The sequence below is a fragment of the Triticum aestivum genome, chromosome 5A (genome assembly GCF_018294505.1).
Source record: "Triticum aestivum cultivar Chinese Spring chromosome 5A, IWGSC CS RefSeq v2.1, whole genome shotgun sequence".
Lineage (NCBI taxonomy): Eukaryota > Viridiplantae > Streptophyta > Magnoliopsida > Poales > Poaceae > Triticum > Triticum aestivum.
Genome location: NC_057806.1, coordinates 610,462,166 through 610,486,058, shown reverse-complemented (window position 1 = coordinate 610,486,058; position 23,893 = coordinate 610,462,166). Strand labels below are relative to the sequence as shown.

The 23,893-nt window shown below is 48.2% G+C and overlaps 1 protein-coding gene across 3 annotated transcripts; it reads left to right on the top strand.

The window, feature by feature from the left end:
• The first annotated feature begins 5,982 nt into the window (after positions 1-5,982).
• On the top strand, positions 5,983-13,894 carry LOC123105300 (uncharacterized). Of its 3 annotated transcripts, none has more exons than XM_044527344.1 (4): positions 5,983-6,217; positions 6,598-6,705; positions 7,525-7,646; positions 12,813-13,894. In XM_044527344.1, exons 3-4 carry the CDS (start codon positions 7,534-7,536, stop codon positions 13,543-13,545), a joined length of 846 nt encoding a protein of 281 aa, XP_044383279.1. In that variant the 5' UTR covers positions 5,983-6,217; positions 6,598-6,705; positions 7,525-7,533; the 3' UTR covers positions 13,546-13,894. The 3 variants fall into 3 exon arrangements, with proteins under 3 accessions (XP_044383279.1, XP_044383280.1, XP_044383278.1); XM_044527345.1 differs by having other exon boundaries at positions 6,598-6,709; XM_044527343.1 differs by lacking the exon at positions 6,598-6,705.
• The last annotated feature ends 9,999 nt before the right edge of the window (positions 13,895-23,893 follow it).

Genomic DNA, 23,893 nt, shown 5'->3' with positions numbered 1-23,893 from the left:
CGTATCTTCTATACGACTCATGCTCGACCTTTCGGTCTTCTGTGTTCCGAGGCCATGTCTGTACATGCTAGGCTCGTCAAGTCAACCTAAGTGTTTGCATGTGTAAATCTGTCTTACACCCATTGTATGTGAACGTTGGAATCTATCACACCCGATCATCACGTGGTGCTTCGAAACAATGAACTGTCGCAACGGTGCACAGTTAGAGGAAACACTTTCTTGAAATTATTATGAGTGATCATCTTATTTACTACCGTCGTTCTAAGTAAACAAGATGCAAAAACATGATAAACATCACATGAAATCAAAAAATAATAGTGACATGATATGGCCAATATCACATAGCTCCTTTGATCTCCATCTTGGGGCTCCATGATCATCTTGTCACCGGCATGACACCATGATCTCCATCATCGTGTCTCCATGAAGTTGCTCGCCAACTATTACTTCTACTGCCATGGGCTAACACATTTAGTAATAAAGTAAAGTAATTTACATGGCGTTTCTCAATGGCACGTAAGTCATACAAAAATAAAGACAACTCCTATGGCTCCTTCCGGTTGTCATACTCATCGACGTGCAAGTCGTGATTCTTATTACAAGAACATGATCTCATACATCACATATATATCATTCATCATTCATCACAACTTTGGCCATATCACATCACAAAGCACTTGCTACAAAAACAAGTTAGACGTCCTCTAATTGTTGTTGCAAGTTTTTACGTGGCTGCAATAGGGTTCTAGCAAGAACGTTTTCTTACCTACGTAAAAGCCACAACATGATTTGTCAACTTCTATTTACCCTTCATAAGGACCCTTTTCATCAAATCCGCTCCAACTAAAGTGGGAGAGACAGACACCCGCTAGCCACCTTATGCAACTAGTGCATGTTAGTCGGTGGAACCAGTCTCACGTAAGCGTACGTGTAAGGTCGGTACGGGCCGCTTCATCCCACAATACCACTGAAGCAAAATAAGACTAGTAGCGGCAAGAAAGTTGACAACATCTACGCCCACAACAAATTGTGTTCTACTCGTGCAAAGAGAACTACGCATAGACCTAGCTCATGATGCCACTGTTGGGGAACGTTGCAGAAAACAAAAATTTTCCTACGGTTTCACCAAGATCCATCTATGAGTTCATCTAGCAACGAGTGATCGGATTGCATCTACATACCTTTGTAGATCATGCGAGGAAGTCGTACTCGACGTGATCCAAATCACCGGAGATCCTAGGGCCGAACGGACGGCACCTCCGTGTTCAACACACGTACGGTCAGCGTGACGTCTCCTCCTTCTTGATCCAGCAAGGGGGAAGGAGAGGTTGATGAAGATCCGGCAGCACGACGGCGTGGTGGTGGATGCAGTAGTCACCGCAGCAGGGCTTCGCCGTTCTCTACGGAGGAGGAGGAGGTCTTGGAGGGGAGAGGGAGGCGCTAGGGGCATGGGTGCGGCTGCCCTCCCCCCCCTCTATATATAGGGTCCCCAGGGGGGCGCCGGCCCTAGAGATCCAATCTCCCAAGGGGGCGGCGGCCAAGGGGGGTGGAGTGCCCCCCAAGGCAAGTGGGGCGCCCCCCACCCTAGGGTTCCCAACCCTAGGCGCAGGGGGAAGGCCCAAGGGGGCACACACCAGCCCACTAGGGGCTGGTTCCCCTCCCACTTCAGCCCATGTGGCCCTCCGGGATAGGTGGCCCCACCCGGTGGACCCCCGGGACCCTTCCGGTGGTCCCGGTACAATACCGGTGACCTTGAAACTTGTCCCGATGGCCGAAATAGCACTTCCTATATATAATTCTTTACCTCCAGACCATTCCGGAACTCCTCATGACGTCCGGGATCTCATCCGGGACTCAGAACAACTTTCGGGTTACTGCATATACATATCTCTACAACCCTAGCGTCACCGAACCTTAAGTGTGTAGACCCTACGGGTTCGGGAGACATGTAGACATGACCGAGATGGCTCTCCGGTCAATAACCAACAGTGGGATCTGGATACCCATGTTGGCTCCCACATGCTCCTCGATGATCTCATCGGATGAACCACGATGTTGAGGATTCAAGCAACCCCGTATACAATTCCCTTTGTCAATCGGTATGTTACTTGCCCGAGATTCGATCGTCGGTATCTCAATACCTTGTTCAATCTCGTTACCGGCAAGTCACTTTACTCGTAGCGTAATGCATGATCCCATGACCAGACACTTGGTCACTTTGAGCTCATTGTGATGATGCATTACCGAGTGGGCCCAGAGATACCTCTCCGTCATACGGAGTGACAAATCCCAGTCTTGATCCGTGTCAACCCAACAGACACTTTCGGAGATACCCGTAGTATACCTTTATAGTCACCCAGTTACGTTGTGACGTTTGGTACACCCAGAGCACTCATACGGTATCCGGGAGTTACACGATCTCATGGTCTAAGGAAAAGATACTTGACATTGGAAAAACTCTAGCAAATGAACTATACGATCTTGTGCTATGTTTAGGATTGGGTCTTGTCCATCACATCATTCTCCTAATGATGTGATCTCGTTATCAATGACATCCAATGTCCATAGTCAGGAAACCATGACTATCTGTTGATCAACGAGCTAGTCAACTAGAGGCTTACTAGGGACATATTGGTGTCTATGTATTCACACATGTATTATGATTTCCGGATAACACAATTATAGCATGAATAAAAGACAATTATCATGAACAAGGAAATATAATAATAATCCTTTTATTATTGCCTCTAGGGCATATTTCCAACACCACGAGGTAGGGGGGCGCGCCCTAGGGGGCAGGTGCGCCCCCTGCCCTCGTGGACAGGTGGTGGGCCCCCTGGTCTTCATATTTTGCAAGGATTTTTTATTATTTCCGAATAGATGTTCTGTGAAGTTTCAGGTCATTCCGAGAACTTTTGTTTCTGCACATAAATAACACCATAGCAATTCTGCTGAAAACAGCATCAGTCCGGGTTAGTTCCATTCAAATCATGCAAGTTAGAGTCCAAAACAAGGGCAAAAGTGTTTGGAAAAGTAGATACGATGGAGACGTATCAATATACAATAGAAAAGCTATATGGTATGAAAATTAATTTCATGATGCATCTAAATAAATTGATTTCATATTGTGAATCTTGATATCTTTTCTATAAACTAAGTCAAAGTTAATAAAGTTTGACTTTGACCAAATCTTATATGCAGACTAAAAAGAAAGGAGGGAGTATTATCTTCAGGGGGCTAGATTTCCACATCTTGAGCAAGATACCAGCCACACACATATTCTTGAAAAACCAATACTAGCTAGGGGTTAACCATGTGCACTTCAGCTATCACCATCCAGCGGATGGATTCCAAAACTATACATAGCCGCGACCTTGCAGTCGCACACCCACACCGGTCGCCGCCTGCAGATCCGCGGCTACCGTACCCCGCCACTGCCGGATCCACCGACGAATCACGCCGCCACCGCCCCCTTTTCGCCGAAATCCAACGTGTCACCGCCCCATTTTTCGTCGAAGATCGCCGTGCCACCATCGCATCCACATTGCCTCTCCTCATATCCACCTCCTCCTTGGAGCCGCCGCCTCCTTGCCATGTCGCCAAAGGGCAAGGGAAAGGGAGGAGGTTCAAGGGCGCGCACCCCCAGCCGTCCGGCAACTACGATGTGGAGTTCCAGCATGACGTCTAGAGGTACTGGCTCGACACGTACCTGATGGCCAACCTTGCTTCCCGCGCCTACAACGTCGCAGTGTGGAGGCTCGGTCTTACGCACTCAAGGCTCAATTTCCCGGAGATTGATTCTCAGGTGGATGCGGAGCTCGTCGGGCCACCAGTGACAATCGAGTCAAGCCCGATCAAGCTGGTTACTCGCATTGCTGTCGACGAGTGGGATAACATCATAGAGATCGATGGTGAGGCGATGTCGGCGGTTGTTAGGGCACATCAAGAGTATGTGCAAGCCGAGATGGAGTTCTGTTGGAAGAGGGACGCCGAGGAGTCGAGGCACAAGAACGACAACGAGAAAGGACCTTCTCATCATAGGGTAAGAAGAAGAAGAATCCAGGAAGCCTCTGGTGTGTGCAACGTCGATTCTAACAGCGAGAGTGATGAGTCCGATGATATCGACTGGGACAATCTATAGTGTTCGTAGTTATTTGTCGTAGTTTAAGTTCGTAGTTTAGTGGAATGTCGTATTTGAACTATGTTTGTAGTTTGCATGTTTGAGCTTCATTCAAACTAGGTATCTCGAAATCGTCTGGACTGCCAAAGCCATTTAACGCGGTCCTATTGGTCCGCGGAGCGGTTCAAACATGATTTCTCCCGCAAACCAAAGGCAAACATGGGGAGATTTGTGGGAGTCCGGACCAATTGCAAGCCCGCTTCACACCGCCTTGGCCCACCAAAACCCTGTCACCCGCCCCTCTCGCGCTTTCCTTTCGATGCAGGCACCGCTTAACGCACCACATTCATGCTACCCAGAGCACGCCGAGGCCGGCATTGATGTCGCGATGTGACCGGGGAGGGATGGAGGGCGGCGCCGACCGAAGCAACATCTCGACGACCGCCGCTTCAATGCGGACGCAGGTTCCCGATGAACCAACTCCGGCTGCGGAGCCGCATTGAAGCGGACCGCCCCTTCACCTCGGCCTCACCGCGGCTATTTAAGCCGTGCACCGGAGATGCACCATCCCATCCCCTCCCTCGTCTCCGTGCATGGGCCCTTACCTCCCCCTCTTTGACCCAAGCTTCGCGATATCGTGGTGCTCCCCGCCGGCTGGCAGAGTAGGCGGAAGCTCCTCCTCCGGTGGTTCTTGGCGCCGCCGCAGACGCTCTCCGGGCCCGTTAGCGTCCACGACGGCTGGCTCCTCCACCAAGGAGGAGATTGTCATCTCCTCCCGTGACGAGGAGGACCAGGTGTCGCCACAGGAGCCACCGCGGGAGCCGCCCCGACTCCTCAAAGAGGCCGCTCTGAAGGACAAAGATTTTGTCCGTCAGATCGAGTTAATGACGGAGCGGTCGCTCCGTTACATGGGGCCGTCGCCGCCATTGCCGGCACGCGTGAAGGAGGAGCCGACCTCCCCGCCGTGTCACCACGTCAAGACCAAGCCGGCATCCTTGCTCTTGTGGTTCCTTGGGCTCGAGGGGCGTCGTGACTCAGGCGGAGCGCGTGGCTCGGCAACAGGAGCAGTACGATCGGCGGAATGCTAGTCGCCACTCCGTGTTCGCCACGAGCGACGTGGCGCCGGACTAGGTTTGCAATGACCCAAACCTCGCCGCCGCATGGGTGCTCGACCGTTCCGTGACCACCGCGGAGACGGCCGCTAGGCGTCGCCGCCGCCTTGACGACGAGCTCACCAAGATCGGCAAGGAGGGGTCGCTTCGTGACTGCTTCACCAACGCCGGCCGCTGCAAGGCAGCCACCATGGTTCCGAAGGCCACGCCTGTAGTGGCCATGGCAACACGCTGCACGGCGCAGCAGGAGGCGGAGCGGCTCCTCCGCGAGCGGCAGGTAGCCGCGGACAAGGCTGCCGCAGCCTTCTGACGCCGTACCCCCGCTAGAGGGACCACGCCGACAATGAAGACGACGACGACGGTGCGGCAGGGCAGGGTGGCCACGCGTACGAGGTGGTCGTCCGGTATAGGGTTTATGTTTTTTTCTAGTTTTTTAGTAAACGGTCGAAATATCGACATTTTTATGTAAACTATATCTGAACTTGAATGAAATCCGTCTGGTTTGATAGAATTTTTTGAGATTGGTTCAAATTGTTGATCGGATCTCCTGCACCCATGTCCGTGGACTGATATCCAACTGTCCGTGGATGGAGCGTGAGGAAATTTGCGGGTTGCGGTTTTAGATGCCCTAAAGAATGGACTGGATTGTCGACCAGAAAATTGAACTGGGCTCGTGCGGTTTGGTTTTAGGCGAAAAAAAATTAAAACAAAAATGGCCTGAACCCGTGGGTTCAACCAGCACCGGTCGACCACACACACCATGCGACCGAAACGCACAAAGCTCCACCCGTTAGGGTTCCACGGCCGCCGCCCGCCGCTTGTTGCCCCGCCGACGCCGCCCCCAGCTCCGTCTCCGTCCTGCCTTGCTGCATCCTCCGCCGCTCTGAAGTGTACTGCATCCTCCGCCTCGCCGGACCGCCGTCGCCGTATTCCTCCTCCTCAACCTCGTCTTTTTCAGCCGAAGGTCGCTGAGATCATTCACCCGGTAAGCGATCTCCCTCCCCCCCATCCTTCCCTCCTTTCCCGTGTGTTCTTGGATCCTGTTGCAGCGTTTGAACAATAGGCGTGCCTTGCTGCGCCGCAGGACATTTCAAAGCATGGTCATTGAGTTACATTTATTTTATTGGTCAAGATAAAGAAATTTCACAATGTTCAGGTGAAGAAAAAACATTGAGAGTTTCCACGTATGCAAAACATGATAACGCGATTTACGTTAGCTATAGGATAAACATAATCCATACCATTTTGCAATTTGGTTGCTGTTATGATAATATTGTATGATATGAAGGGGCAACTACGCCTATCTTTATCATACAAAGATATCACTACTTGACAATAGAGTTCTTTACTATCCTCTGCATGCAGGTTATAGAATTTCTGAAGCATATGGTATCGATCACCTACAATTATACACAAAAAAGGGAATATTTGTGTCAAGAAAAGCTGTGAATAATTTCTTGATCAAAATTGCAGGTAGGTAAGAATCTGCAAAACCATAAAAGATCTCTTAATTAATTTGAAATTACAAATACAAGAGTAACCATCTAAAAAAATCAAAGTATCAAGAACTTCTACATTATTATGGAAGCCATTAGAGAACTAAAAAAGTCACGGGGCTTGAGTATGAGAAAATGTTAAATATTAGGGAATATAGATTCAGTTTTAAGTCATGGAAGTGTTGTTCGTATAAAAGAAATAAGTTTCTGTAGAATTAATTGATGAACCACATATGTGAGTGCAACACAATTATGTATTATAGAGTTGGTCTGGTACTGATGCTTTGATAAAAGGAACCATTGCTAAACCTTGAGTGGTAGGATGAGTGACACATTCCTGCATAGAACTTATGAACTATAATTTGTCTAGAATATGGAGCAATACAAAAAACAATCTAAAACAAGTGAAAAAACATGACAAAAATATACACAAATAGCATGTTTTTAAAGGCAATTTATAGGAGTCAACTATCATTACGAATGTGACCTGGAAATAGATAACATCCTATAGTTTACTGAATTAGAGGGAAACTAGGATGATGTGAATTTGGAACCGGTATTAAAATGGTCCTAACATCAAATCCATATAAGTACCTTCTCTAGCGGCATGAAGCATCGACAGAGTACCCCGAAACCAGGGGCGGAGCTAGGCTAACGCAAGGGTATGCAATGCATACCCAACATTTTTTGCAAAAACAATTCAGTATATAAGCTCCTATATGCGTTTATATAACATATGGCAGTATATAAGCCTACCATTGCCACCATCACTATGTAACATGCATTTTTTTTATAGGTGTGAAAAATGAGTTTGTGGGACAGAGCTGCTTCATTGGCGCCGAAGATAAGTTCGACATCAACGCCAGCACCAACATTGCTATCTATCGACGTTGAAAACCAAGTTCAAGATCAACCTCGGTATCATGAACTTTTTTATTTCCTACGTTGTTGTGAAGCAAAAAAAATTCACCATGCATACCCATGTCGGAAATCCTGGCTCCGCCACTGCCCGAAACTCTGGCATATGAATGCAAAATTCAAGACACAAATAAACCATTTCAGGCCAGATCACTCAATAGCTCACATATTTGAGCTAAATATATGCTTTCTTAAAAGAATTAGTGCCCCACGAATTTACAGGACGAGCGAGACAGATAAAAGTGAAATCACCATTAGAATGGTACCTTATCATCGGTCTATAATTAGCTATATAGTTGTACTACAAAGTTTAGAATATAAACTTTTTGTATCAGAGAACGAATATCACTCTTAACTGTTCTCAAATTACTAATAAGGTACGGATTATTTCCTCGGCCTTAGTAAAGAAACGGGATTAGATTTAGGGAAAACAACTGAAAAGTCATGACTTCTCTTCTAGTATCTGTGATGATAATTCGAGCTCCTAGAACTCAAGATACTAACCCTTTTTTGACAAGTCTACAATGTTTTGCAGTAGACTCAAATGGTGAATGTTAAGCCCATTTGTTAGGTGCCTTCTGAGTTGGTTGCTCATAAACATAAATATCTATATATATATAAAGCATGGTTCAGTATTGCAATTCCTGAAATTGATTGGCTATCTTTTGCGTCTTCTCTGTTAGAACTTAGAAGTACATAATTTATCAAGTTTAGGCTGTTAAAAAAATTAGACTGAACATTCACCAACGACACCAGGTAAACAACAATTGCTTGAGAAAACTGGTATGTTTAATTAACAGCAGAGCAGTACATGCATTTCATGTACCTAGAATTCAATCAAGCTTTATATTTTTTTCCTTACATTCAAATGCTCAATAAATTTCTCACGAGACTAACACCAAGAAAGCAGCCAAACAATTTGTCAATATGGAGAAATGTTGCAGCTGTGTACTCCCTCCGTTTCCAAATATTTGTCTTTCTAGAGATTTCAACAAGTGACTACATACGAAGCAAAATGAGTTATTCTACACTCTAAAATATGTCTACATACATCCGTATGTTGTATCCATTTGAAATGTCTAGAAAGACAAATATTTGGGAACGGTGGGAGTAGTAACTATAGAACAATATAAGATATTTTACTTGAAGGTAGAGCTTCATCGTACATGACGGAAATAACTGTTCATTCTATAAACTTGGAAATAATCAAATAATGCATACATATTTCCTCATCAGCACACACATGTAAATGCAGCACCGAGCAGCCTACTTTCTCAGTCCAGACACACCTACATTTATAGAAATAGGGTGGAGAAAACAATTAAGGAAAAATGAACCATTTGGTTGAGTGTCGATCCTTCATTATCTGCCTGTACACAACGCTGAAAGATGAGCTTATGAGTAACAACGCATGCACCAGGACGAAATCCCCCCAAAGGACCTCAAATAGAAAATCAAATTATTTTCTGTAGAACAATTACGGCAGATAAAATGCTTCCATACGCCCAGAGCTAGCTCCCACAAAACATATTACAGACTACAGAAAGTTGGTACTCCAGTAACCTTACTCTCCAACATGCAGCATTATGGCTCAGTTTAAGTACTATTAGAAATATGTATATAGCACAGTTCTGCAGCTTGTTTCACATCTATTTAGAAAACTTCAGAAAGACAGTAAAACACAATACCAATATCCGTATATGTTAGAGTCTTGGGATCAGAGGGCGTGCCTCTGGCCTCGAGGTGCCCGAGGGCCAATGAATATCCACCGGGTAGGCGTCTTGCCGGTGTTGATAGGTAAGGAGGAGGATAGCTTGGGGGAAAAGAATTAGTTTTATTGATGACTTGAGAATTCCGGTACCGACCACCTCCCCTTATATTATGGCGGGTCCAAGTTCTATTTGTCTTCCTAAAGGAAACCCACCCTACTAGGAATTGAGGCTGGCTTGGGTGGGTGGCCGCGCAAGGTGGTGCTACGGCACGATGGTTCCTTCCTCACCTTGTCCGTTCCAAGGTGCCCGCTTTTCGGCAATCCGGTGTCCTGGCGGCGGTGGGGTCTCCTGGAGCCGGGCAGCGGCCCTGGATGGTGAGGCTGTAAGGGTAACTTTGCGGTGAGCAGTGGTGGTGTCTCCTCTTGGATATGTGGGTAGCAAGGGGAGGAATGACGGGTGATCCTGGTGTCATCGTGAGTTTGTCAATTCAATGGTGGCGGCTCTTGTACCAGAATTGGAGGAAGTGGCGGCAGCGATTTCGTGGAAAAGAGGGGCTTGAAAGAGAGATCAGGAGGTGGCACGACAGAGGACCGAGATAGTTTGCGTTAGGTGCACATGCTTGTGGGCTAACCAAAGCGGGCCACACATTCACAATTGGGGTGCAGCGGCACCCCACAATCCCAATGCACCACAACGCTCGCTTTCTAGTGACCTTAGAGCTTTTAGGGATGTTGGACTAGCACTTCAGTAGTTGTAGACATCAAGTCTATGGCTTTGAACTGAAAGTGTGGTTGCTAACTAGCTAGATTCTGACAGAAGTAGAGCTTTGCTCCTCTTGTGTCACTCGTCCACGCTGCCACCTCGCGGCAGCCATCTCCTCCGCTCCCTTCCATCCCTGTCCTCCCCCCTCCCCCCGCTGCCAGGACCCTCTGTCGGGCGAAGCCTGATTGGCATAAGCATGGCGACGACGCGGCTCTTCTCCCTCTTTGTCGGGGTACGACGATCTATGGGACCAGCGAGGCCCCTTGCCTAGTTCGGCTGGGGAGATCAATGAGCACAGAGAGCAAATCTAGCAGTTCACACGCGAGATCTATCCAGGTTCAGGCCGTTGTGGGGGCGTAAAACCCTACTCCTATTCTATGGTGGATTTACTTGGGGCTCAAGTTACAAGCGCAGCTTGCCGGAAAAGGTGCGTGCAAGGTGCAACTACTGTATAAGAGTGAGCAAAGTGTCGACCTGTGCCAAGGTAGCCTTGGGCCTCCTTTTATAGACGAAAAGGGGTCACCACAGTGGCAACATGGTCATTACATAAATGTGAATAGTGGCCTCGATGTTATCCAACCTAATCCCGCCGGACTAGGACAAAGGCATTTAATGCGCCGTGAGCTGATAATGATCCTTTGGCAAAAGACGTCTCTCCTTCTGTGCCGTCAGGCTGGCCGAACCCTACCTTCTTGACACGTCTATGAGATGGGTGTCAATAAAGTTTAAACTTTACGTGGCACGCCGACACGCGCCCTGATGATCTTCCCTAAGCCATCTGCCTGCTCGACACCTAATCTTGACAAGCCATCAGCTGGTCGACGAGGTGAAGCGATCGAGAAGCAAAGAGGCGAAACTTCCCGGCAAGGAGCTTGTCGGTCTTGGGTTGTCGGCGCGGAGCTTGCCAGCAACTGGGATCTTGTCCTTCGGTACTAACTTAGTACTTCTCGATGACCTGCCTGGAGGTCTTCTCACGGTCTTGTATATCAATATCTTGAGTCTAGCTTGCAGTAGCTCTCTGGCAAGCCTTGCCGGCGGGAAGGCTGCAACTGCCTGTGCACAAGTCAGGGTACTAAGGCACCCATGTCTTAGTACACCGACATTCTTGTGCAATACAAGTAGTGCGGCTTACTGCAGGCCGGCAGGGGCGTTGTGCTATGGGTGGGACATGACGGTGAATCTGCGCGGGGTGGCGTTGGCGTGGGACAACGCCGTGAGGCTGCATGATGGGTGGTGCATCTAAGCTGGCAGGCGGGGCGGCCAGAGATGGCATTGCGGTGGTCTCGAGTGGCGTAGGGTGGCTCCCTCGACGAACGGTGTGTTGCGGTTTTCTTGTGGCTGGCTTGGGTGGGCAGCGTGAGGTGGTGGCATGTGTGGCTCTGGTGGCGAGTGCCGGGCGGGATCTAGGGTTTGGGCGGTAGCGAGCCTTGTGAATTGTTCCTTGGTCGGTTTTGAACGGCCACATGGCCCGTGGAGTCCTGCTACCCGGTGGTCTGCTTCGGGTGGGTGCGCCTTGGCATCGTGTGGTGGGCAGTCGGCCCATGACATGATGCTGGCTAGAGTCGGTGATCCTCGTTCCCGTCCGTGGTGGGGCCGGATCCATATGGGATCTGGCACCCGTAGCCGGGTGTCATCTGTGTGGGCCGCCATCTGTGTTGGCTGTCCCTAATCGTGGTGGTGCTACGGCAAGATGGTTCCTCCCTTGCCTTGTCCATCCCAAGGTGCCTGCTTTTCGGCAGCCCGGTGTCCTGGCGGTGGTGGCCCGGTGGGGTGTCTCCTGGAAGTCGGGGCTGCAGCTATGGATGGTGAGGCTGCACGGGTGACTCTACAGCGAGCAGCAGTGGTGGCGTCTCCTCTTGGATATGTGGGTAGCAAGGGGAGGGGTGGCGCGTGATCCTGGTGTTGTCATGACTGGTGTGTTTGGTACTTCGGTGCCTCTTGTGTTCACGCTCGGTGTATCTTGTTAGGGGCGGTGTCTCCTGTGTTCACGCTCAGTGTTGAGTTGGTGGCACTTGTTCCACTTGCTCGAATGCTGTTTTATTTCTTTTTTGACTCGCTTGTATTAGGACTTCCTCATCACTTTGTATCGGTTAGGCCGTTTGTGCCTTTATTTATAAAGGATGGAGAAATCGTGTTTCGAGAGGACTATACTTGAAGTCTTCTGTGGATAAAAGAGACGCTCCCGCATGTTGTCATGTCGTTATGTTGGTACCATGAATCTTCCATCCACAGCAATCTGATTTCTAAACACCGTCCTCCGATGAAAGTATCAGCCACCACCCAAGTAGCAGATACATCAACGTATGGTGATCAAACTGACGGCCCTTGCTACTAACTAGTACGCCCTCTGTCCCTAAACATAAGACGTCTTGGCAGTTTAAATTGAAAAACGTCTTACATTTGGAAACAGAGGTGGTACATACCATCTAGGCAACTACAAAAATGCTACATGGAGCTCAGACTCGATGCAGCTAGTACTATATATGCTGCTGCTACCATATAGAATCATGAATACTACATGCATGGGCACCTGTCCATTGTGTCATTCCTAAAATTCTAGTTTGCACCTGTATTCTAATCATTTAGTTGATCAGCAATACTAGTCCGTACATTCCTGCATATATTCACATACATCATGGTTGCGCTTCTTGTACCAGACCATGAGATCATGACACGAAACATAACACTGCAGGCATGGATCGATGTCGTCGCCAGTACTACCTCTGCCCACGGCTGCACCGCCTCTGCTCCCCATCATTCAGTTGGACGGAGAGAGCGGTTACCTCCGCTGGAAGGAGTCAGTGCTGCTCCGCCTCCACACTATTGGTGTGGCCGACGTCCTGACCGAGGAGCGCCCTCCCGACGAGAAGACGGCTGCCGGCAAGCAGTGGGCGCACATGGATGCATTGTGCCGTGGCCACATCCTCGCCACGCTCTCCGACCGCCTCCTTCCGGTCTACGCTCCCCACGCCACTGCAGCTGCCGTGTGGCGCGCCGTGGCGCGCACCTACGATCTGGACCTAACGGTGGATGTTCCGCTTCGAAGCGTGCCCTATGTGAAGGCCATCACATTCCAGTACACGGAGGACGAGCCCGTCACGGAACAGCTCGCGCTCCTGGAGGGCTTGACCACCAACGCAAAACTCGATAACTCTACCTTGTGTTTCATTGTGAAGCAGTTCCCGACATTGAGTGAGAAGGTCGCCACGCATGACTACCGTCTGAGCATGGACGAGATCTGGGAGATCGCTCGGCGGAAGGAGCGGGTGGCCAGGGTACAGGATATTCGCCGTGCCAGGGACGATCCGCAGACGTCAGACGGGCAAGGCAGCTTCTCAGATGGGGGACCGGCATCCAGAGACGATGGCGGAGGAAGAGAGGACGGAGGACATGATTCAGATGCGGCGAGCTTGTTAGATGGTTGAAACATGGCTTGCCCATCGTGCTCGTGCGTGGGCGTGCATGCCACAACTAGTCAGTCCATGTTTGTCTTGTGCGAACCAGAACTAGTTGTTAGCCCCCTGATGAGTCGTGCGATTTTATTTGAACCTAGTTCTTGTATATCACTGGGAGTCTGGATGGTGATGGTGATCTTTTGTTGGTTTGGAACCAGGCTGCGTCCTGGGTTTCCCTATCCTTTCCTTCTGGCTGCTGTGATGGCTTAGTTGCAGCTAGTCTTTTGAGCTGCTGTTTGCACTACTTTTCTTTTTAGCTGCTTGTAAGAACTATGATCGTTTCTTTTAATGGAAATCGAGGGACGATTGCTTTTATATATTCTATTAAAAAAACCTGAGTACTGAGGTACCTATTTTGCCAGATAATTTTATCTCTTTTTTTTGAGGGGTGCCAGATAATTTTATCTGTTTACGTTTGCTTTGTGAGTTTGTGTAATGTAATCGGTCCAATAGAACCGGACACATTGCCAGGGAACGCAGGCCGTGAACTGGTGCTGTTTTTCTTTTCTTCTTACCGACGGCATTCAGCCCACTGGAAAACACACCATCGTCAGTTCAGGTGTGGTAGATCAGATTTGCTTTTCCAAGTACTCACATTGTTAATTTGGTTGGTTTCAAGGCTCCTTTGATTCAAAGGATTTTTTCACAGGAATTTCGGACGATTCAAAGGATTGAACTATATTTTTTCCCTAAAGCTTCCTTTGTTATTCTAATATATGAAACTCAAGCCACTCAAATCTCTTGTAAAGAATCCTCGGTTTATCAGCTTTTGCCATGAGGTAATCAAAGAAACTTGGTGCGCAGACTCATTTTACGATTCCAGTGTTCATTTTTTTCTCCATGTGATCCAAAATGGACCGGGTTCCATTATCACAGAGATAACCCAACAAAAAAACACAGAAAAAACGTCCACAGCGCGGCAACAGAAACACAGAAAATGGACCGGATTCCAGTGTTCATGATATTGCAATCTCGTGTTCTTTCTGTACCGTTTCAAATTGAACATATAAAGGATAAGCCAGTGCGCCCAACTAGCGGCACCGGCCACGTCTCCTTTTATTCGCCATGAACATGGTTACTGTAGCAGCGCGGTCCGAGCGCCCCATCTTTCCTCCTCTCGCCTCCGCCATGGCCTCCTCCCCTCTCCTGTCTCCTCCTCTCCTCCTCTCGCCTCCGCCATCGCCTCCCCCCTCCCCTCTCTCTCTCTCCTGTCTCCTCCCTTTCAACCCTACCCACCTCCCCTCTGGATCAAGTGCAGGCCGGCCAGTGCGCGCAGGCGGCGGCGCTCCACTCGTGGACACCCATCTCTCTCCCCCGCAGACGAACCCCGCCGCAGGAGGCCCGTCCCGAGCTCGCCTCGTGTGAATCAAAGAGGCCACACGGTAGCGTCTTGTGACAAAAAACATATCCCGTTCCAAAAACATACAAAGTGCCACTACCGGAATAAACCCCTATGCAGGCCGTCGGCATAGGCATAGGCCGTATACGATCGGTATACCCCTGTGCCGACGGCTTCCTTCGGCATAGGGCCATTGGCATCGATCTCGACTGCGTAGTCTTATTAGACCGTTGACATAGACCCATATACCTAGAGTTCCCTCATTAGTATCCCTCATTGTTAATTCTTCTGTCCGAAAAAACTTGTCCCTCAAATGGATGTATTTAGCACTACTTGGTGCTAGATACAACCATTTGAGGGACAGGGTTTTCCGGAGGGAGGGAGTAATTGTTATGAATGTTTATCCATTTTTGTAGAAATCACTAGTAAAGATTATGCTTAGTTTCCCATATTCTTTGCCCGCTTATTTGCTATGAAAATTTTCAATGTCAGATTACTATCCACACCTATATGCTTTTAGTCGAAGTACGATGGTTAGCTTGAATTAGTGTCATCTTGGTTATGTGCCATTTTTTCTTTTGATTATTTTCTCACAATCTGAAAATTCTTGCTTAAATTTGATTAAGGTTAAGAATTCTGCTTATGGTACTATTTCTTTTATGATTTTGAGTTCATTTTCCTTTCCCATAGCATGGCTATGATAGAAAAAAAACTATTGTATACTATCATGGTAAGTTATATGTGCTGTAACAGCCCTCTTTGTCGCTTGATTTTTTTTATCAATTGTGATGTTTGGTGTTCTGCATTAGCCCCATGAACCTCTCCTTATAGTATTCTGTTGAGGCCTTTCTGAGAGGGTGGATGAGTTTAAATTTTAAATCTGTTCTCACTAGTAGAAAACAGGGCTTTGGTCACAGCTCAATATACACATTAGTCCTGGTTGCATTACGAACCGGGACTAATGTGAGCATTAGTCCCAATTCGAGCGGCTAGGGCATCGAGAAGGCATTAGTCCCGGTTCAAATGGGACATTTAGTCTGCCCTTTAGTCCCGGTTCGTATCTCAAACCGGGACTAAAGATTAGACCTTTAGTCCCGGTTTGAGACATGAACCGGGACTAAAGGGTGTGATGCCCTTTAGTCCCGGTTCGTGTCTCACGTCGGGACTAAAGGGGTTCATGTCTCAAACTCTACCCCCCTCCCCCATAAAAATCCGCATTCGATTTTGACTGCCGTAGGCCATTTTGCAAATTTTTAGAATCCTCAAATTCTAAAAGGAAAAAAAAGTTATGCTCAAATTTCAGTTTTTTTGAATTTTGGTTAAATCTGGTCAAACTGTGGTCAAACTACTTATTCAAGAAGTATTAGTGTTACTAAATAATTATTTCAGTTTTTTTGAATTTTGGTCAAATCTTGTTAAATTGTGGTCAAATTATGGTCAAACTACTTATTCAAGAAATATTAATGTTACTAAATAAGTATTGTTTTTCAGAATAATAGTTTCAAACTCAAACAGTGAAACATGTGACTTCATGCTCAAGCTAAACTCCTGAGGGTTAATAGGATTGACATCTTACTATTGTCAGGAAAACAACAAGTGCAGACTTGGAAACTAGGAGGAATAGAACTAGGAAATTAAGCGTGCTCAGGCTAAAGTAGTGACAGGATGGGTGACCAGTCGGAAAATTAGACGATTTGGAATGATGAGGGGTGATTAGATAATAGAGATTATAGATTAAATTGAGCAATGATGAGGTGTGATTAGAGATTAAATTGTAAAATAATTCAGAAATTTGAAAATCAGGAAAAAATTCAAAAAAATGATTTTTTTCAAAAAGTTTTCTTTACCAACCGAGACTAAAAGTGGAGCTCCAGCGGCCACGTGGAGGGACCGGGACTAGGGGGTGGGGGGCTTTAGTCCCGGTTCCAGAACCGAGACTAAAGGCCCGTTTTCTACTAGTGTCTGCATACCAATGAATGCCAATATTTGTGCTAGATATTTGAATATATTAGTGCCCAGTAGATGAATCGGTGAAGTGAGAGCATGTAGTAATGGTAGGGCAGGTATGATTTCATTTCAAGTTGTGTGTGAAACTGTGACACCTCTGATTTGACCGTACACTAATCATACATGCAAATGTGTATGATCAAGATCAGGGACTCACGAGAAGATATCACAACACAACTCTACAAATAAAATAAGTCATACAAGCATCATATTACAAGCCAGGGGCCTCGAAAGCTCGAATACTAGAGCTCGATCATAGACGAGTCAGCGGAAGCAACAATATCTGAGTACAGACATAAGTTAAACAAGTTTGCCTTAAGAAGGCTAGCACAAACTGGGATACAGATCGAAAGAGGCGCAGGCCTCCTGCCTGGGATCCTCCTAAACTACTCCTGGTCGTCGTCAGCGGGCTGCACGTAGTAGTAGGCACCTCCCGAGTAGTAGTAGTCGTCATCGACAGTGGCGTCTGGCTCCTGGGCTCCATCGTCTGGTCGCAGCAATCGGGTATAGAAAGGGGGAAAAGAGGGAGCAAAGCAACCGTGAGTACTCATCCAAAATACTCGCAAGCAAGAAACTACACTACATATGTATGCATTGGTATCAAATGGAATAAGGGGTATCATATGTGGACTGAACTGCAGAATGCCGGAATAAGAGGGGGATAGCTAGTCCTATCGAAGACTACGCTTCTGGCCACCTCCATCTTGCAGCACGTAGAAGAGAGTAGAAGGTAAGTTCACCAGGTAGCATCGCATAACATAATCCTACCCGGCGATCCTCTCCTCGTCGCCCTGTGAGAGAGCGATCACCGGGTTGTATCTGGTACTTGGAAGGGTGTGTTTTATTAAGTATCCGGTTCTAGTTGTCCTAAGGTCAAGGTACAACTCCGGGTCGTCCTTTTACGGAGGGACACGACTATTCAAATAGATAAACTTCCCTGTAGGGGTGCACCACATTTCCCAACACGCTCGATCCCCTTTGTCCGGACACACTTTTCTGGGTCATGCCCGACCTCGGAAGATCAACACGTCGTAGCCCTACCTAGGCACAACAGAGAAGTCAGCACGGCGGTCTAAATCCTATGGCGCAGGGGTCTGGGCCCATCGCCCATTGCACACCTACACGTTGCGTACGCGACCGGTGAGCAGACCTAGCAACCTCCATTACAAAGGAAATTGCGTTACGCAGTCCAACCCGGCGCGCGCCGCTCAGTCGCTGACGTCACGAAGGCTTCGGCTGATACCACGACGTCAAGTGCCCATAACTGTTCCCGCGTAGTTGGTTAGTGTAGTCAGACTCAGATCAAATACCCATATCTCGTTAAGCGTGTTATTTTGAAGTAACCGCGAACGCCGACCAGGGCCAGGCCCACCTCTCACCCAGGTGGTCTCCGCCTGCCCTGTCACTCCGCCTCAAAGTAACAGGCGGGGGCCGTCGGGAACCTAGGCCCACCACTACCTGGGTGGAACCACCTACCCCTTCAGCCCCCAACATCGGAATCACTTGCGGGTACTCAACGAGCCGACCCAACTTTAGTCACAACATGTATAGTATGTATATATAGTATAAACCCGTGATCAACACCCGAGTGATCACGACCCGATAGTATAGCATGGCAGACTGACAAGAATGTAGGGCCACTTGAAAGGACATGCGGTGCCCCCATGTGTGGTTTTGGTAATTGATGACATTCTCTATGGACTAATGGTTGCATTGAGTTATATTTGAAGGATTTTTCCATAGGCATTTCTTGAAGTCCATGTGTTGGTTTCAAGGAGTTTATGGGTTGACCAAGGTGCTATTAAGGAATTATCCAAAGATTGGTCATGTGAGTGTTGAGCTTATTGGAAGCATGTCTTGAAGAAGAAGATTGTGTGATCATTCATGTTTACCTTCAAGACATCATCCAAACGAAGAGAGTTGGAAAGATTCAAGGTTGATCAAGACTAAGTCAAGAGTGAATCAAGTTGATCAACTCACAGAGAGTAGAAGATGTACCGAGAGGGATCAAGTGATCCCATGGTATGGTAAGCATTGTCCATTGCACTTTGTGTACTAACCCATGGTCTATGTGAGAGTCTATGTGGAGTTAGGTACGTGTCCATGGGCTTGCGTCAAGAGGATGATATCATACAACCCATGGGAAGGATGACATCAAGTGGTGATCGTCATCAAGATTGTCGTGTGCAAGTTCAAATGGAGAATCACGAAGAGATCAAGTGCTTGAAGCTTGCCATCCATTGTGGTGTCAATGGACTTGTGAAGATCTGCCGAAGAGTGGCTCACCCATAGTGGAGTATGGGGGAGCAATCATCTAGTCTCCATCGACCCAACGCAATCAAGAAAGGTGGTCCATCTTGAGGAGGACAAGATCGTCATCATCTAGCTCAAGTGGATCATGTGCAAGGCAAAGGTTTGCCCTTGATAGGTTTTCTATTTTACCAGTCTCATGGTGGTAGTTGGGAGACCGGGTTATAGGATCGATAGCCGTACTATCAAGGGGGGCTCTCAAGTGAGTAGCTTGATCGTATCGTTCATCGAGAGCTCAAACCATTGCATCCTTGCATCATGTTTATTGGTTCTTGTTTGGTTCTCTTTGTGAGTCTTAGAGCTTATGGTCATCTTGATGACAAGCTTGAGTTCATCGAAAACGGAGTTTGCATGCGTCTTCTATGATGTTTTCGGTGTTGGAGGTTTTACCGGTCTTATCCGAGGAAGGGTTCTCACCATTTTCTTTTGGGCCTTTTCTCATTTGCTTCTTATTCGTATTTCTATCAAGATTGTGTTAGCCCTTGTCGCTAGCTTTCCAACAAACTTGGTTTCATCGAATTCGGAGTCCGTTTGCAAAAGTTGTGGCAGTTTTGGTGTTCTGAAAAGGCTGCAGCGGTACTACCGCGAATTGGAGCGGATGTAGTTTTTTACTACCGATCCAGAGCGGTACTACCACGGCTCCTACAGCGGTAGTACCGCTCTGGACCAAAAACTCGTCCCAAGTCCTGCGGTGGTAGTCCCGGATGTATTTTTTAGTAGTACCGCTCGCTAGCAGTAGTACCGCTACCCTTTGCGGTAGTACCGCGATCCTTAGCGGTAGTACCGTGAGGACGAGCGGTAGTACCGCTCCGGCGGTTCTTCTGGCCTTTTGCCTCCTCGCTGTTGTTTTTCAAAGGGGTACTACCGCCCTAGCGGTAGTACCGCTCCTTGGAGCGGTAGTACCGCTCTGTGCGGGCTGTGAGCATAACGGTTGGATTTTTCCCCCACCTATAAATGGGGGTCTTCTTCCCCAATGAACCTTATCCTTTGAGCTCGTGTTCTTCCCCCATTTTTGACCTTCTTCGAGCTTGCTAACTCTCAATCCCTCCATGGATTCTTGCTAGTTTTTGAGGGAAAAGAGAGAGGAGCTCTAGGTCCGCGTTTCACCAATCACTTTCTCCTCTAGGTGAGGGGAACCCCTTGGATCTAGATCTTGGAGTTCTTGGTGTTCTCCTTCTTGTTCTTCCTCTCATTTTCCTCCCTAGCATTAGTTGCTTCGGTGGGATTTGAGAGAGAAGGACTTGGGCACTCCGTGTGCCCTTGCCATTGCATTTAGTGCATCGGTTTGAGTTCTCCACATGATACGTGGAAGTTACAAGTTGAGAAGCTTATTACTCTTGGGTGCTTGGTACCTTTGAGCTTGTTCCTCTTGGGTGCTTGGGCGCCCTAGATGGTTGGTGGTGTTCGGAGCTCAATCATTGTGGTGTAAAGCTCCGGGCAAGCGTCGGGGTCTCCAATTAGGTTGTGGAGATCGCCCCGAGCAATTTGACGGGTACCGGTGACCGCCCCCAAGGGTTGCCAAAGTGTACGGGTTTGGTGACCACCCCCAAGGGTTGCCATTTGTACGGGTTCGGTGACCGCCCTCAAGGGTCCCTTAGTGGAATCACGACATCTTGCATTGTGCGAGGGCGTGAGGAAATTACGGTGGCCCTAGTGGCTTCTTGGGGAGCATTGTGCCTCCACACCGCTCCAAACAGAGATTAACATTCGCAAGGGTGTGAACTTCGGGATACATCATCGTCTCCGCGTGCCTTGGTTATCTCTTACCCGAGCCCTTTACTTCTGCACTTTACTTTGTGATAGCCATATTGTTTCTTGTCATATATCTTGCTATCACATAGTTGTTTATTTTCCTTAGTATAAGTTGTTGGTGCACATAGGTGAGCCTAGTTGTTGTAGGTTTTGTGTTTGAAAAATTAACCACTAGGTTTATTCTGCATTTGTTCAAGCCTAAATCGTAATGATTTTAAAGCGCCTATTCACCCCCCTCTAGGCGACATCCACGATATTTCAATGATGATAATCTAGCATTCTATACTAAGCATTTAGGATTGCAGGTAAGGTATCAACAGTTGTAGCAACAATGACAGGCTATGCATCAGAGTAGGATTAACGGAAAGTAGTAACCCGCGACACTACTCTAATGCAAGCAGTAGGGAAGAATAGGCGATATCTGGTGATCAAGGTGGGGGGGGGGGGCTTGCGTGGTTGCTCTGGCAAGAGAGAGGGTCGTCAACACCGTAGTCGTACTGGGTAGCAGCGGCGTCGGTCTCAGTGTCTAGCGAGAGAAGAGGGGGAAGAAACAATGAATATAATGCAAACAGATGCATAGTGATGCATGACATGATAAGTAGCAGTGCTAGGGGTGCCCTAACGCGGTATGAGGTGGTACCGGTGAAGGGGGGAAACATCCGGGAAAATATCCCCGGTGTTTCACGTTTTCGGACAGATGAACCGGAGGGGAAAGTTGCGCATTCGCCATGCTAGGGATGCGTGGCGGATGAAACGACTGTGTAACCGGATATGTCTCGTCGTTCTCAGCAACTTTCATGTACAAAGTTTTTCCATCCAAACTATGGTTTATTTTATATTAATTTTAAAAGATTTAAATCATTTTTAGGATTTATTTAATTATTTTAATTCAACATTATCCAGAATAGTGCTTGCTGACGTCAGCATGACATCAGCAGTCAACAGGGGTGTTGACTGGTCAAACTGACGTGAGGGTCCCGCCTGTCATTGACTGACAAATTAACTAACAATTAATTAGGTTAATTAGTGATTAGACTAATCTAATTATGATTAATTAACTTAATTAATTCTTTAATTAATTAATTAATTTAATTTTTAATTTCTAATTTTTAATTTTTTTATATTCTCTCTTTTTTTTAAATGTTCCGGGGGGTGGGCCCCATGTGTCATAGGGCCATGGGGTAAGTGGGCGTGCGGGTAGCAGGTTATGGGCGCGGGCAGGATGTGCGGTTGTCGGGAGCTTGCCCAGGCCTGCCGCGGTTGAGCGAGCAGGGGAGGCACCCGCCGGGCGGGGCGAGGAGACGTGCCGAGGCTACTGCGGCTATGGCCTGGTGCGGCGGTGGCAGTAGCGGGGCGCAGGCGGCGGAGCCGTGGCAGGGCAGCGAGACGACGAGGTGGGGCGCGAGGCAGGAGGTCGCCCTGGTTGGATGGCCGGACGCCTGTGCGCGGGCGGGAACATGATGCGGCGAGCGACGGTGAGGGAGCACGCCGGCGAGGGGTTGCACGGGAGGGGATGCAGGCGGGGCGCCAGTGGACGTGGGCGCGCCATGACGGGACCAAGGCGCGACAGAGGCAGGCGTAGGGCCAGCCAGTGGGACGGCGCGGGGCGGCTGCAGTGTAGCAGAGCAGCGACAGCTAGGGGAGAGCGGGGGTCGGCCGTGACGCGGGGAGCACGCACGGGGGCGACCGACGACGCAGGCGAGTCGAGCGGGCAGAGGTCAGGGGCGTGCGCTGGCGATGGCGGGCGCGCGGGGGTCGAGCGGGTGAGTGCGCACGGCGTTGGGACAGGGAAAAAGGAAAGCGGGGCGCGGAAGCTCACGACGAGGGGGTAGGGATTATGGCAGCGTGCTCGAGGAGGACGGGGACGACAGTGTCCGGCGAGGAGGAGTCGAGGATGACGGGGAAGACAACGAAGATGGCGACGTCGACGTCCGGGGCGACGGGGTAGCTCCGTCGAGGTCCTCGTGCGGCGGCGTCGGGGGTCGATCCTGATCCAGGAGGGGATCGGGGGAGGGAGAGGGAACCGTGCGGGGGGGGGGGAGTGGGGGTGAGGGGTGCTTGGGTTTGGTGGTGGGCAGGCCATATAGGCCAGGGGTAGTGGGTCGACCAGCTGGGCCATTCGGCCCAGTGGAGGGGGGTCTACTTCTCCTTTTGTTTAGCCTTTTGTTTTTGTTTCCTTTTCTTTTGTTTTCTTTTAGTTACACATTAATTTTAGTTTAGTAAAATTTGACAATAGCCCCTAAAACAATTTCCCGGGATAACCCACTGCCATAAAAAGTTTTACCCGAATAGCTTAGCATTTTATAAAATAATGAGGCATTTATATAATTGTTTTGCTACTGTTTAAAATATTCTAGAGTATTTAAACCTTTTATGAAGGTGTGGTCTCTTCACCATAATTACCTATGCATTATTTGGCTCACCCCGAACATTTTAGTTTTAATATTTGGAAACTTTATTGTTTGCTTGATTTTAAATTTGAATTTGGATCGGTTCTGGACTAATGCGAGATTAGCAACAGTAACGGAGGTGATGTGGCATCTTTAGCAGAGCTTTACTGTAGCTTAAATATCCGGGTGTCACAATTCTCCTCCACTACAAGAAATCTCGTCCTGAGATTTAAGAGTTGGAATAAGAGGAAAGGTGTGGTTCCGAAATTCTAACGATTCTTCTCTGTCTTGGTTGCTCTTCTCGAAGAAGTTGATCCCTTTTGTTGATGTCTTTATTTCTCTGCTCCAGCTCATTAGGATGAAGTCGTCATCCTTTCTTCAGGAACTCCATCGTACTTACGTAAAATGATAAGGAGTAACTCAAAAGAACGGAACTCTCCACGGTTGCTTATCCGGTAGATAACATTAGGGAAGGTGGCGAAAAGTAACTCTCGAATTGAAACTTAAGAAATTATCGAGA

Excerpts from the sequence above, each read along its gene's own strand:
- LOC123105300 (XM_044527343.1), top strand. The coding sequence starts at position 7,534 with ATGAGTTTGTGGGACAGAGCTGCTTCATTGGCGCCGAAGATAAGTTCG. Across the intron at positions 7,647-12,812 it reads CAAGTTCAAGATCAACCTCG|GCATGGATCGATGTCGTCGC; the intron begins GTATCATGAACT and ends ATAACACTGCAG.